The following is a 12,450-nucleotide window of genomic DNA, read 5'->3' on the forward strand; positions in this document are numbered from 1 at the left end:
GCAGGCCCTGAGCAGGAAGCAGGGGGTGGGGATCACCTGGCAGGGAGTAGAGAGGGCTTGGGAAGAAGGGTAGTGGTGGTGGAGTTCTGTTCCAAGGGGGGGATGCGGAGGGTTGGGTTTTGTTGGTATTGAGGCCCTGAGCCCCGAAGAGCCCCCTGGCACAGGGTAGGTGGGCTGCGGGGCCTGAGCAGGAGGGCAGGGGATCTGGAGATGCACTGACCCATGCCCACCTCCAGGCTGAAGAAAGGCACGGCAGCATTGAGGAGCACCTGCGGCAGCTGGAGGGGCAACTGGAGGAGAAGAACCAGGAGCTGGCGAGGGTGAGGGCACCGGGCTGGGCTCGCAGGCCCTCTCCTTGTCCCCAGGGCAGCCTCCCAGATTGGCGTGTGGACAGGCCTGAGGAGTGGGAGCTGGGAGGGGCGGCGGGAGGTGGTCCTGGGAAGCTGGAGAGGGGGGCTCTGGAGGATGAGGACGGGACAGGTGCATGGGCTGGAACCAGGCCGGAATGGGTGGCCCTGGGGTGACCTGGGACCAGGTTTGCTGGCTCTGCAGGTGCGCCAGCGGGAGAAGATGAACGAGGACCACAACAAGCGGTTGTCAGACACCGTGGACCGGCTGCTCAGCGAGTCCAACGAGCGCCTGCAGCTGCACCTCAAGGAGCGAATGGCGGCCCTGGAGGAGAAGGTGCGGTGGGTGGCGGGCCTGGTGGGCGGGGCTTCCAGGCCGGGGCGTGGCGTGGCGAGGGTGTGGGTGGAGCCGAGGGGAGGTGTTGGGCTGCACGAGGTTAGTCAGGGGCGGGGCACGTCTGGGACGTCGACCTGGGTGGACAGAAGTCGGGGGAGGCTGGGGAAGGGAGGAGCAGGAGGGGCGAGGAGGGGCGGTCTGGCCTGGGGAGGGGGGCTGATTAGGGAGGGGAAGGCGCCGGCCAGATCGGGTGGAGGAGCCAGGGCGGGGTCGCTAGCTCCCAGCTGTTCTCCCCCAGAACACGCTGATCCAGGAGCTGGAGAGCTCCCAGCGGCAGATCGAGGAGCAGCACCATCACAAGGTACCCAGCTGCTGGGCCGCCCCGCCAGCCTGGGAGGGCCGGGCTTGCGGTGAGGAAGGAACACGCCTGTGTTTCCTGCAGCTGCTCTGCCACCCAGCACCACGCTAGTCTGTGTACAGACGGGATTGCGCTGATCCTCGCTAGAGCCCTTCACGGTGGATGCGTCACCACCCACATGTAAAGAAGAAACGGAGGCCATAAGCTTAGGGCATAGCGGGGGCAGCAGAGGCAGGGCCCAGGGAAAGATCTGATGGGGCCTCAAACCAGGTGAGGCAGGAGTCCAGTGATTCTGGGAGGACTGGTCACTGGCCCTGGCTCAGCCACATCTGTGAGGTCTGGGCGGGCACCCCGTGCCCCTCGGCTGCCCAGCCTCCACCGCCATGCATTTATGTAGTGGTGAGGGCTCATCAGACCTATTCCAGTAGAATCCTTACCAAGACAGACCCTCTCCTGGCCCTGCCCCTCTGCCTGCCCGCTGCCGACCCTTCTGCTCACTTTCCAGTTGGACCTCTTCTCTTGGTGTCATCTGTGGGCCTGGCCGGGGGCCCCTGGCTTTGGACTTGCAGTACATTCTTCTGCTTCTCCCCAACTCTGCTGTCCTCTTTGTCCCTCTCTCCCCTCTCCGCCCCTCCCTGGTCCCACCCCCACCCCGGGTCTGCCTGGCACAGGGCCGCCTGTCTGAAGAGATTGAGAAGCTGCGCCAAGAGGTGGACCAGCTGAAGGGTCGAGGGGGGCCGTTTGTGGATGGCGTCCACTCCAGGTACTGGAGCGCGGGAGGCTGGGCGTGCTGGGATGGGGTCCTGGATGGACCCTGAGGAAGGAGGCTTCCTCCCACCAAAAGACCGCCCAGGACCTCAGGGTCCTCCTCCTACCCATGGTGGGACACTGAGGCTCCCAGAACTTGGTCAAAATCACCTAGCTCACTTGGGCCGCATAGAAGGAGCACCCGTCCCCTGAGGGATGCTGAGAGGCAAGTAAAGACAGGATGCTCCTTCCCCAGTGCCATGGGACACAGGCTGTTCTTCCTGATTCCTTGACAGAGGACATGCCCTGGAGAGGGGTGTGCTGAGTTACCTGCTCACTGATGTCCCACAGGACTTTCTCATGGAGAGTGGTTCATTCTATTTCCTTGGAGACACCATCTTTAGAGCTCTGGAGGATTGTTGCTTCAGACTTCAGGACCACCTAGGTTCAGACAGCAGGCAGGAAGCAGCAAGGCAGCACGAGGGACTGACGTGAGGAGGCTCCCGAACTTCCCATGGTTGGAAGTTGAGATGCCACGTCATGGTTGTGACCTCCCTTGTCCCGGAAAACATTGTAAGAGATGGGGAGTGGCGCTGTTCACTTAATGCTTGAATTAGGTCCATGTTTTAGGGAACTTCTGGATTTTTCTCTATATTCTGTGAGGTAATTGGCATTGAACTCAGACCTTAGTCCTGCCTCCACTTCTCTGCCCGGAGAGGCAGGGTAAAGACTGAGGACACTAGTAGGCGATGCCCCTCAAGGTCCGTGGGTCCGGGCTGTTTTCTCTCCAAACCAGTATCTCACAGAAGGGAGTCTCTGAGGTTTCCTTCAGTCATGCTCTTGCTGTGTTGGGGCAATAGGGATCAGTTTCCCTGAGGAGAGGTGACAGGAAAGGTGTACATGCCCATCTCTGTGGGGAGGGGTTGGGCTTGCATTAGGGAAAGGGATGTTAAACCTGAAGTAGGGAAGCCTGTGGGTGTCTGGGGTGGTAGAGACATAAGTACCACCTTCAAGTTTATCAGGAATTTTTGTTTAGGACATATGGAGACAGGCAGGAAACAGAGACGGGGATTAGTAGTTGGAATTCCTCTGACTTCTTCCTTCCCGTAGGTTTCTCCGAAGAGAGCCCCCCTGCCCCAGCCCTCAATGAATACGTCTCATGACTCTGAGTACACTGAGCTCTTTGCCTCTGATTGCTTTCCTTAATGGTTGAGAATTCTTGGCATTGACCATAGGAGGATGGTCAATGCCAATTATTGGCATTGGACCTATCACGGAATTGGGACTGAGTTGGAGGAGAGAAGGGGGGATAAGCAGAAACTCCCCTTTCCCTACAGCTACCTTATCCATTATAGGCTTGCCCTATCCCTCTGCCCTGAGCCCCCTCAAACTGGGAAGGCATCATAGGGGAGGAGTGTCACTAGGGAAGGCATCCACACCTTCCAGAGCCTCATTACTGGGATTCTAAAATCCTAGGGTTGGAATAAACCCAGGGGGCATGAAAGTGGTTTTTCTAGTCCATGTCTCTGATAAGAGTGTCGGAGCCCCCCCCCCCCCCCCCGCCCAAGCTTCCTGGGGATAGGGAGTCTGCCTGGGTTGAATTTCAGCCAGGAACTCAGTCTAGATTATGGGGAAACCCAAGGGAAGTTGCTGGGAGAGGATGAATCCCTTGGGATTAAAAGGACCTTTAGAGACCTTCCTTGCAAAATCCATTCTTGTCAGATGGCCCAAGAGCTGTTGCTTGCATGCCTCTTTGATGGGGAGCTCAGCTCTTTAAAAGTCACCAGTTGCATCATAAACCAAATCTTACTATCTGAAGGTGCTTCTTCGGTTAAATGGAAATCTGCTCCCCTAGAATGTTCTCGCCTGGATCATTCTGATCCCTGGGGCACCAGAGAATAAATCGAATCTCTTGTTGACACAGCCACCCTTAAACCATTTACAGTAGCTCTCTGCCAGCTAAGACTTCTCATCACCAAGCCAGAGATCCCTTAACTCTTTGGGCCCTAGTGGGTGTGAGCTGGGGCTCCCAGTCCTCAGGGCCGGTCTTTTCTTCCCCTGAACCACTCAAGGTCGCACATGGGCAGCGCAGGGGATGTGCGGTTCGCCCTGAGCACAGCCACGCACGTGCCCGCGGGCCTGCACCGCCGCTACTCAGCCCTGCGGGACGAGTCTGCCAAGGTGAGGGGTGGATGGGTGAGTGTGGAGGGCTCTCCCCTGGGGGAGTTTGGGGTCAGTTCGGCCGCGTGCCTGGCTCCAGTTTCACAGACGGCTGGCGTGCGGTGCAAATCCTCCCCTCTCGTCCCACCCCCACGCCCCATGTGGACAACAGCTGCAGCCCTGGGGCTTGGGGCCATTGTTAGCTGCGACAGCTGTGCCCCTTCGCCTTGGCCTCCTGGTGGGCAAGTGGTCGGGGCTGGCGGGCGGCCAGCCGGTCCCTGAGGCCCTACTGAAGCGTGTGCACGTGTGCCTGGGGTGCAAGCGTGTGCTTCTGGTGGTCGGGGAGGGAGACACAGGGGTGAGGTGGAATTGGCCAGCTTTCTGGAACACGAGCTGTGGTTTATGGGGGAGATGAGGGAGGGATGGCAGGTTTAAGGGGCCCTGGGGATGGCACCTGACGTTTTCTGAGAAGCAGCTTTGCATTCTTGCTGATCCTGCTGCCTGGGGGATGGGGGTTGAGGGTGGGGGAGCAGGAAAGAAAGGATAGAAGAGGACTGACCTCATCTTTTATCTGGGGAAGCGAGATTCCCTCTTAACCCCAGAATGGTTAAGCACATTGTGCCCTGGGCCCAGGGCCTCGGCTTGCTCTAAGGCACTACAAGATACAGGTAGAGGAGGGAGCTCCTAGTCTGTTGGGGGAGGACTCCTCTCTGCCCTTAGGTAAGCCCTCGTCTGATGGGGTCACAATCTGAAGGTGTCTCTTTCTCCCTTCACCCTTTCCTCTCTCTGTTGATAAGAACACAGCAGGTGCCTAGAAAAGAGCCTTAAGGGGAACTTGTGGGTCTGGGTCCTAGAGGATGGGGTTAGTATACCTCTCTGTTCCGCGTCCCCCCCCCCAAATCTTCTGGCTGGCTCAGCCTCCTTCTGTGCTCTTTCCTCTTCCGGGCCTTTGTCCACTGAAGATGTTTGTAGCGTGACTTCTGAGACCACCACCTCTCAGGGCTGGGTACGTCCTGAGACGTGCTGAAACCCTGGGAGATGCCAGTCAGACAGGACTGCTTGGCTTCTCTTGTCCCCTGGATCTAGTTACTCTTAGAGAGTTTGTATTCGTAGAAAGGGGTAGCCTTTCATAGTGCTAACTTTGTTCCAGACACTGTGCTAAAGTCCTTACTCTGTTCTCACGATTACCTACCTCATAGGTAGGTACTGTTACCATCCCCATTTTACAGATGAACAAACTGAGGCACAGAAAGGTTAAACAACTCTACCACTGTTGCACAGCTAATAATCAGATTCCAAAGCAGGACAGGCTGTCTCTGGAATATGTTCCTAACCATTCTGCTACCTGGCTCCTTGAACTGGGTAGTATTTCTTAGACTCTAGTGGCAAAAAAATCACCTGGGAAACTAGTTAAAGTGCAGGTACTCACTTTGTGTGTAGCCTGGGGTGGGGCCTGACGTTTTGCGCTTCTAAGTTCTACCGATCTCCCTGGGTCCCTGGGAGGAGCCTTTGCCGCTGGGATAGGTGAGGAGGGGCCGACTCCTCAGCTGCCCGCTGTGTCTTATCACTACTCTCCCCCCTCCTTTGCTAAGGACTGGGAGCCCTCTCCACTGCCTGGGGGGCTGGCCCCCACCGCCGCCCCTGCCTTTGACAGTGACCCCGAGATCTCTGATGTGGACGAGGATGAGCCAGGGGGTCTGGTGGGCTCCGTGGATGTTGTCTCCCCCAGCGGCCACTCGGACGCCCAGACTTTGGCCATGATGTTGCAGGAGCAACTTGACGCCATCAATGAGGAGATCAGGTTCGGGCTGGGGCAGAGGGCCTGTGGGCGCCTTGAAGGACAGAGGTCCCTTTAGGTTGGGGCACCGCAGGACAACTTCTCTGTGTATCTGCTTGCCTCTTCCAGCTGCACCTCTGAGTGCCTAGTCTAGGGACTCGGTGCAGGGCATCAGGCCCCATGCCGGACCGAGAGGGGTGAGAGCTCGACCTGACTTCTCGGGCTTCATCTCCCATCCCGGGGCTGGGGAGACTGTGTTACCACAGCACCTGCGTTTGAGACTGGAGATCCCACTGACTGAGGCCAGATCAGGGGGAGAACTTTGTAGATGCCCCTGGCAGTCTTAACACAGTCTCTGAGGGAGGCAGTGTTATTTCCATTGTCCAGAGAAGGGGCCAGCAACCAGAGAGGTTATGTAATTTGCCCGAAGCCACACAGTAAGTGGCAGAGCCAGGATTCAAACTCAGGTCTACACTCAATGTATTGTAGCATTCCTCCCATCCCTAATGAGGCATCAAACAGAAGCCAGGGTCAGAGCACGGGATCAAGACCTGTACTTGACCCTGCCTTTATAGGAGGTTTATGAATGTTTATCCCCAGTGGCAAGGAAAGATCTGAGCCACAGTGCCTCAGCCTAGAGAGCTGTAGGGGACATCTGGTTCCAAAGTTTCCACACTTTGGGATTTCACAGACCAGTTAGAAAGAAAACACCTCTCTCTCTCTCTCTCTTTCTCTCTCTCTCTCACACACACACACACACAAACACACTGGAAAGAAGGATATTAACATAGAGCCGCCAACTTTTATTCTGGAAAGGAAAACATGAAAGGTAACTACTGTCTCCTATCACGACCATTCTACAAAAGAAAGGACATTTTCACATCCCTCACATTGGAAAGACATACTCTCAGAATAAAGATGAGTCTGGCTCCTAATGGACAGTTAGCATTGTCACATCAATGCATGTACGCGTGTGCACATGTGTGAAGGAACAAAGACATGTGCCTCTGTGACCACCCCCTCCCCACCCACACATACAGAATGATCATGGGTTTTCTCATTTTTCTTGGAAGAGGGAAAACTCCATCAGGGGTCAGCATCAGTTAAAGGACCCAGGTTTGGGACCTGTTGGCTTGGGCCCCTCCTGACATTGGGTCTAGGGGGGAAACAGACCAGAGCGTCTGACTCCGGGTGGCCTGCCTAGTCAGTGATAGGTCAAGAATTCTGCCTTCTGGAATGGTTTGATTCCCACTGACTAAATGCCTTCCTTCACATTCTGTTATGTGAAGTCAACTAATAAGTCAGAGAAATGTTTCCGAGCTGTTGGTGGGGGGAGATCCAGCTGTGTCCACAAGGCCTGGTGTGTCCCGGCCATGCCAGAAACAGTGTGGGTTCCCCTGACATTGCCTGCTGCCTGGGGTCCCAGGGTGGGGAGTGCGGTGCCAGCACCTGCCCCACCTGCTGGGCCTGCAGGGGATGTTGGGGGACCAACACAGTGTCTGGTTGGGTCTGGTCCCAGGATGATCCAGGAAGAGAAGGAGTCTGCGGAGCTGCGTGCTGAGGAAATCGAGACTCGAGTGACCAGCGGCAGCATGGAGGCCCTCAACTTGACTCAGCTGCGTAAGCGTGGCTCCATCCCCACCTCTCTGACCGCCCTGTCCCTGGCCAGCGCGTCCCCTCCGCTCAGCGGCCGCTCCACGCCGAAGCTTACCTCCCGCAGTGCTGCCCAGGACCTGGACCGCATGGGGGTCATGACCCTGGTGAGAGTCTGGAGGCAGTTGATGAACAGCCCAGTCGGCTCTGGGCTCTACTCTGCGGGTTGGCTGAGGGTCGCCGAGAAGCTTTGGTAGGGCTCAGTCCTCTCGGCTGGGCCTGGTGTCCTCTTCCCATGTTGGGCACGGACCCCAGCATGTTCGGTCACCAACATGTCCTCCTGGGATTAGCCGGGGCCTGTCATGTCTTCCTCAACCCTGTGGAGAAGCAGAGAGCGAGAACCTCAGCTCCTGCCCGTACCTCTCCCTCTCTTCCAGAGGGAGCCCTGACTTAGTTTTCCAGGCTGGCTTTTTTCGGCTGTGGTATTCTCTCCAGGCCACTGAATCCTACCTTCTCCTCCTAAGGCCACTGGGCTCTCTTGGGGTTGACTTTCGGGCATCTGGAGGGTGATTCTGAGCTTACCCTGTACTTTCTTTTCCAGCCCAGTGACTTAAGAAAGCATAGGAGGAAGCTGCTGGTGAGTGCTGCCCGATGACCCAGGTACTAACGGGTGAATTCTCCCAGGCCCTTCCCTTTGGCTTCTTTCCCCTGGGCCCTTGAGTCTGAGTCTGGGCTCAGAGAGGCCCCCAGTCTTCCCACTGCACTTCTCCAAGCTCCTCTGCCTCGTCTGGGCTGGGTAGGCAGGCCCCAGATCTCTCCCTCTATCCCCTGACGGCTTCACTGTCTGTTCAGTCGCCAGTGTCTCGGGAAGAGAACCGAGAGGATAAAGCCACCATAAAATGTGAGACTTCTCCTCCTTCCTCACCCAGGACGCTGCGGCTAGAGAAGCTTGGCCATCCCGCCCTGAGCCAGGAAGAAGGCAAAAGGTAAGTGGCACAGGTCCCACACCTCGAGTCCCTCTACCCCAAGGTCATCTCTTCCCTCCCCCTGCCTCTGGAGGGATAGAGTCTCCCGTATCCAGGTGTCTGAACATCTCACTTCTCTTTGAAACACCGTCGGGGAAGGACATTCCCATGTCTCCTTTGGTCACCTGTTCTAGTCACCCCCGCCCCGCATCCCCCCCTACCAACCTCTGGCACTTGCCTGTAAGTTCTCCCTGAGGTCTCACTTCCAGGTTTCCTGTCTCTTTTCATTGCGCCCCCTCCTGGCTGTCTTCCTGTAGTGCTTTGGAGGATCAGGGCAGCAACCCGAGCAGCAGCAACAGCAGCCAGGACTCCCTGCACAAGGGCGCCAAGCGCAAGGGCATCAAGTCGTCCATCGGCCGCCTGTTCGGGAAGAAGGAGAAGGGCCGGCTGATCCAGCTGAGCCGGGATGGAGCCACGGGCCAGGGTGTCTGTCCACGTCCTAGCGAATGGGTGCAAGTGGAGGGGCCAGAGCAGGAGGGAGTCCTGGGGTCTGGCCTCCTATGCTGGCCTCTTGGGGGCCCGTGTGTGGAAGCTGCAGTCACGCAGGTCTTGACTTCAGGGAGGAGAGGCAGGTGCTATGGGCGAGAGCTGTGTCACGGTGGCTCTTGGAATGCTGCGGAAGGGATTCCTGCCCGGAGTGAGAGGTTGGACCTCTGAGGTTTCTTGTAGTACGGAGGTTTTCTGACGTCCTGTGCTCAGGACCTTTGGGAGGACTCGGTTCTTGATTAGAACTTACTTCTAGTGCATCTGCCCTCCAGGATATAACAGGTCATAATGCCTCTTGATGGCTTCATAGATACTACATTCGCATAAATGCTTGGGCAGCAGTGGCATTACCACCTAATAGAAAGTTCTAATAGAAATAGAAATGTGCTAATAGAAAGTTCTGCTGCGTGCTTGGCACCTGGTGGGTTTTAGACACAGTAAATGTCAGCTGTCCTCCTCCACCTGCCCCTGTTCCTGATTTCCTTTCCTTCCTTCCCGTCCTTCCTCCTCTTTCCCTCATCTATTCAGTCATTTGTTCAACAGACATTTATTGAGTACCTACTGTATACAAGGCTTAATGTTGGCCATTCTCTCAAGGAGCTCAGTGTCTCATAGAAAGGGAAAAGGGAAAGTGATGATTCCAGAACAGTGTTAGGATAGCAGTGTGCTTCAGGCGCTTCTGGAATGCAGAACTCAGCCTTGGAGTGGTAGGGATGCCTGCATTGGCTTCCTCTACTAGGCAAATGCTGGGCTCAGGTTGGAAGGCTAAGTGGGATGTAGCCAAGCCAAGAAGAATTGTGTGTGAGTGGTCTGGGGGTCTGGGGGAGGCAGGTTCTGGGAGTGGAAGCTCTGTATGCGATTGAGGCTCTTCAGAGTGGGGGAGACAGAGGCTGGGAGAAAGGAGGAAGTGGCTGTGGACCCTCCGTGGGCTGGCTCAGAAGGGCCTGGAGAAGTTCTCCGGAGGCAGCAGGGGCATTGACAATGGCATGCTGGGGGAGGGCCTGATCAACTAGAAAAAAGGAACCTTTGAACCCAAAGGCATAATTAGACCTTCCTTTGCCTCAGAGAAGGTGTGAATCAGAAGCCAGCTAGCTAAGTGAGGAGGAGGAAGAGGGAAAGCAGGTACCTCTGTCTAGGTGGGGAAGGGGGGGGAGCACCCTGCCTCCAGCCCTGAGGGGGGCGGGTGGGGGGAGGTGGAGCAGGTGCAGAGGGCGCTGGGAGGGAGCTGAGAAAGGCTCATCTGTGGATGAGATCTTCTGTGGGCAGGCTTAGGATTTTCTACGCTCCCTGCACCACAGTGGTGCCTGACCCTGAGACGGCATTTCACCTTGTTTCCTGGGTCACCCTGGACCTACGGCCAGCTGCACTGGGTGGAGGGACGGGAATGTGATGAATTCTAAGATGTGACACCTGCTGTGAACTCTGTAGGGGCCTGGCGTCTGTTCAGGGGATCCTTAATAGAAGAAGACAGAGCTAGGGATGCTCCCCCATGGGGACTGTGCAAGATTGCTCCCTGAGCAAGAGGCCGAGGGGCATACGGCTCTCAGTGTGCCCATCTTCCCACCCCCAGCCAGATCAGGATAATCCTCTGTGAGCCTGGAGTAGACTCATGTCTGACTCTGTGGGTTTCCTTTGCACCCTGGTTTGGAGGAGAGCTATGTTCTGTCTAGGATTCTGCTGTTGGAAGGGTAGGAAGGCCTCAGTCCATCTGGCTGGAAAACGCCTCCAGGGCTGAGTCTCCCCAGGGGAGACTCTCTGGTCCGGGTGACCCATTTGATGCCATGGTGGGGCCACCGGGATGTAGGGACATTGAGCAGAGGCTCTGGGAGTGATAGATTGTCCCATTAGGCCTCCTGGGTTGTTAAATGCTGAGGAGCCTCCTGCGGGTCTGCTCCCCAATCCTGGCCCAGGCCAAGGGAGGAAAAGGAGGGGCCTGGCTCACATGCCATCTCTTCCTTCTAGTTATGCTAACAGACTCCGAGCTTGGTCTGCAGGAGCCCATGGTGCCTGCCAAGCTGGGGACCCAGGCAGAGAAGGACCGGCGGCTAAGGAAGAAGTAAGAGCCACAGGCCAGGGGTGCACCCAGCCCCGTTGCCCACTGTCCTTTTCTTGGCCTGCTGTGGGACTGAGCTCAGGCAGCCAGAGCCAGAGCCACGCCCTTTCTGAACTGAGTTGGCCCGGTGCACCTGGGCACAGCAGGGACTGGGAGGTGATTCTGAGGGTGAGCCAAGGAAGAAGGAGACTGGGGGTCTGGGGGAGAGAGACCCAGGACCTGTGCATCTCTGACAGAGCAGACCGAAATGTCTGTGGGTCAGGCCATGTGCATACAAAGTCGGAGCCCCTTGTCCTCTGGGGATGGAGAGGAGTCCTGCCCGTGTCTCGCAGCACGGAGCAGGGGCAGCAGTCTAGTGGTGGGGAGTCAGGTTGTGAGAGTGCACTTAGCACATCCTGCGGTCTCAGGAGTAAGTATGGTTGGGAGAAAAGGAGACTAGTGAGTCTGTTCTTCTTCTTCCTGCAAGACACCAGCTGCTTGAAGATGCCCGCAGAAAAGGAATGCCCTTTGCCCAATGGGATGGCCCTACTGTAGTCTCCTGGCTGGAGGTAAGCCTTTAGTTTGTCCCCAGAAACTAATCACCCATGTGATATTGGGAAAATCCCCTCACCTTCTCAGGCTGTAGATTTTTCCATCTGTAAAATGGGAAGGAAAGACATTTGGTGGTTGTCATTGCTACATTCCTAAATTCCGCACCATGTTTGCTCTTTTGAGACTATGGATGAGGCCTGGCCCTTGTTCCTTGATATCCTCAAGCTCTTGAAGGTGGGGAAGGGGCTGAACTTACCCCCTGTGCCCGTGTCTGCAGCTCTGGGTGGGGATGCCCGCCTGGTATGTGGCCGCCTGCCGCGCCAACGTCAAGAGTGGAGCCATCATGTCGGCCCTGTCGGACACAGAGATCCAGCGCGAGATCGGCATCAGCAATGCCCTGCACCGGCTCAAGCTCCGGCTGGCCATCCAGGAGATGGTGTCGCTGACCAGCCCCTCTGCCCCTCCCACCTCCAGGACCGTGAGTGGCCTATCCCTCACGAAGGGTGTTTTCTGAAGTCCTGGCGTAGAATTTGCGAAGTTTCCCATTGGCCTTTGGGAAAGTGGCAGCCTTGATTCCTGCCCCTTCCAGTCCCTCAAAGGGCTCCATCTGATCTCTAGGAGGGGCTAACATTGATACCAGGAGGATCCCAGCAGCCTCGTTCCCTGCCTTCCAGGTTCCCTGCGTACCACGCATGGCCCCATCCCCCTATCCCCACTCTGGGAACCATTGCAGATCTCTGGGCACAGTTTCCAAGGATGGGGCTTCCAGGGGTTCTTCGTGGTTACCGGACTTGGGGATGCAGAGGGGTAGGGCACTTGTGAATTCTGTCCTGGTCCTCCAGCCTCTCTGTCCGACTGCAGACTAGTCCGTGGACTCTCAGAGTAAAGTCGCTCACGGCCATGCATCTCTCTGATTGGGATCAGCCCGTATTTTAGATCTGTGCCATTCATCCATCTTCATTCAGGAAATATTTGTGGAGCTTTTGAGATGCCAGGCCTTGTGCCAAGCAGTGTTGCTGCAGAGATATGGGGAGGT

General features: G+C 56.7%; 1 protein-coding gene across 3 annotated transcripts in view; it reads left to right on the plus strand.

Moving 5' to 3' along the window:
- PPFIA4 (PTPRF interacting protein alpha 4) overlaps positions 1-12,450 on the plus strand; it is a 48,555-nt gene that overhangs the window by 20,381 nt on the left and 15,724 nt on the right. For all 3 annotated transcript variants that reach the window (XM_044267635.1, XM_044267636.1, XM_044267637.1), the window contains exons 10-22: positions 237-320; positions 553-684; positions 983-1,045; positions 1,714-1,805; positions 3,862-3,970; positions 5,542-5,750; positions 7,246-7,486; positions 7,921-7,956; positions 8,172-8,305; positions 8,602-8,768; positions 10,793-10,886; positions 11,350-11,431; positions 11,692-11,892. In XM_044267635.1, the coding sequence (XP_044123570.1) occupies positions 237-320; positions 553-684; positions 983-1,045; positions 1,714-1,805; positions 3,862-3,970; positions 5,542-5,750; positions 7,246-7,486; positions 7,921-7,956; positions 8,172-8,305; positions 8,602-8,768; positions 10,793-10,886; positions 11,350-11,431; positions 11,692-11,892 (1,644 nt within the window). The remainder of the gene's footprint in view (positions 1-236; positions 321-552; positions 685-982; positions 1,046-1,713; positions 1,806-3,861; positions 3,971-5,541; positions 5,751-7,245; positions 7,487-7,920; positions 7,957-8,171; positions 8,306-8,601; positions 8,769-10,792; positions 10,887-11,349; positions 11,432-11,691; positions 11,893-12,450) is intronic.

Source organism: Neovison vison, chromosome 10 (assembly GCF_020171115.1).
Source record: "Neovison vison isolate M4711 chromosome 10, ASM_NN_V1, whole genome shotgun sequence".
Taxonomy (NCBI): Eukaryota; Metazoa; Chordata; class Mammalia; order Carnivora; family Mustelidae; genus Neogale; species Neogale vison.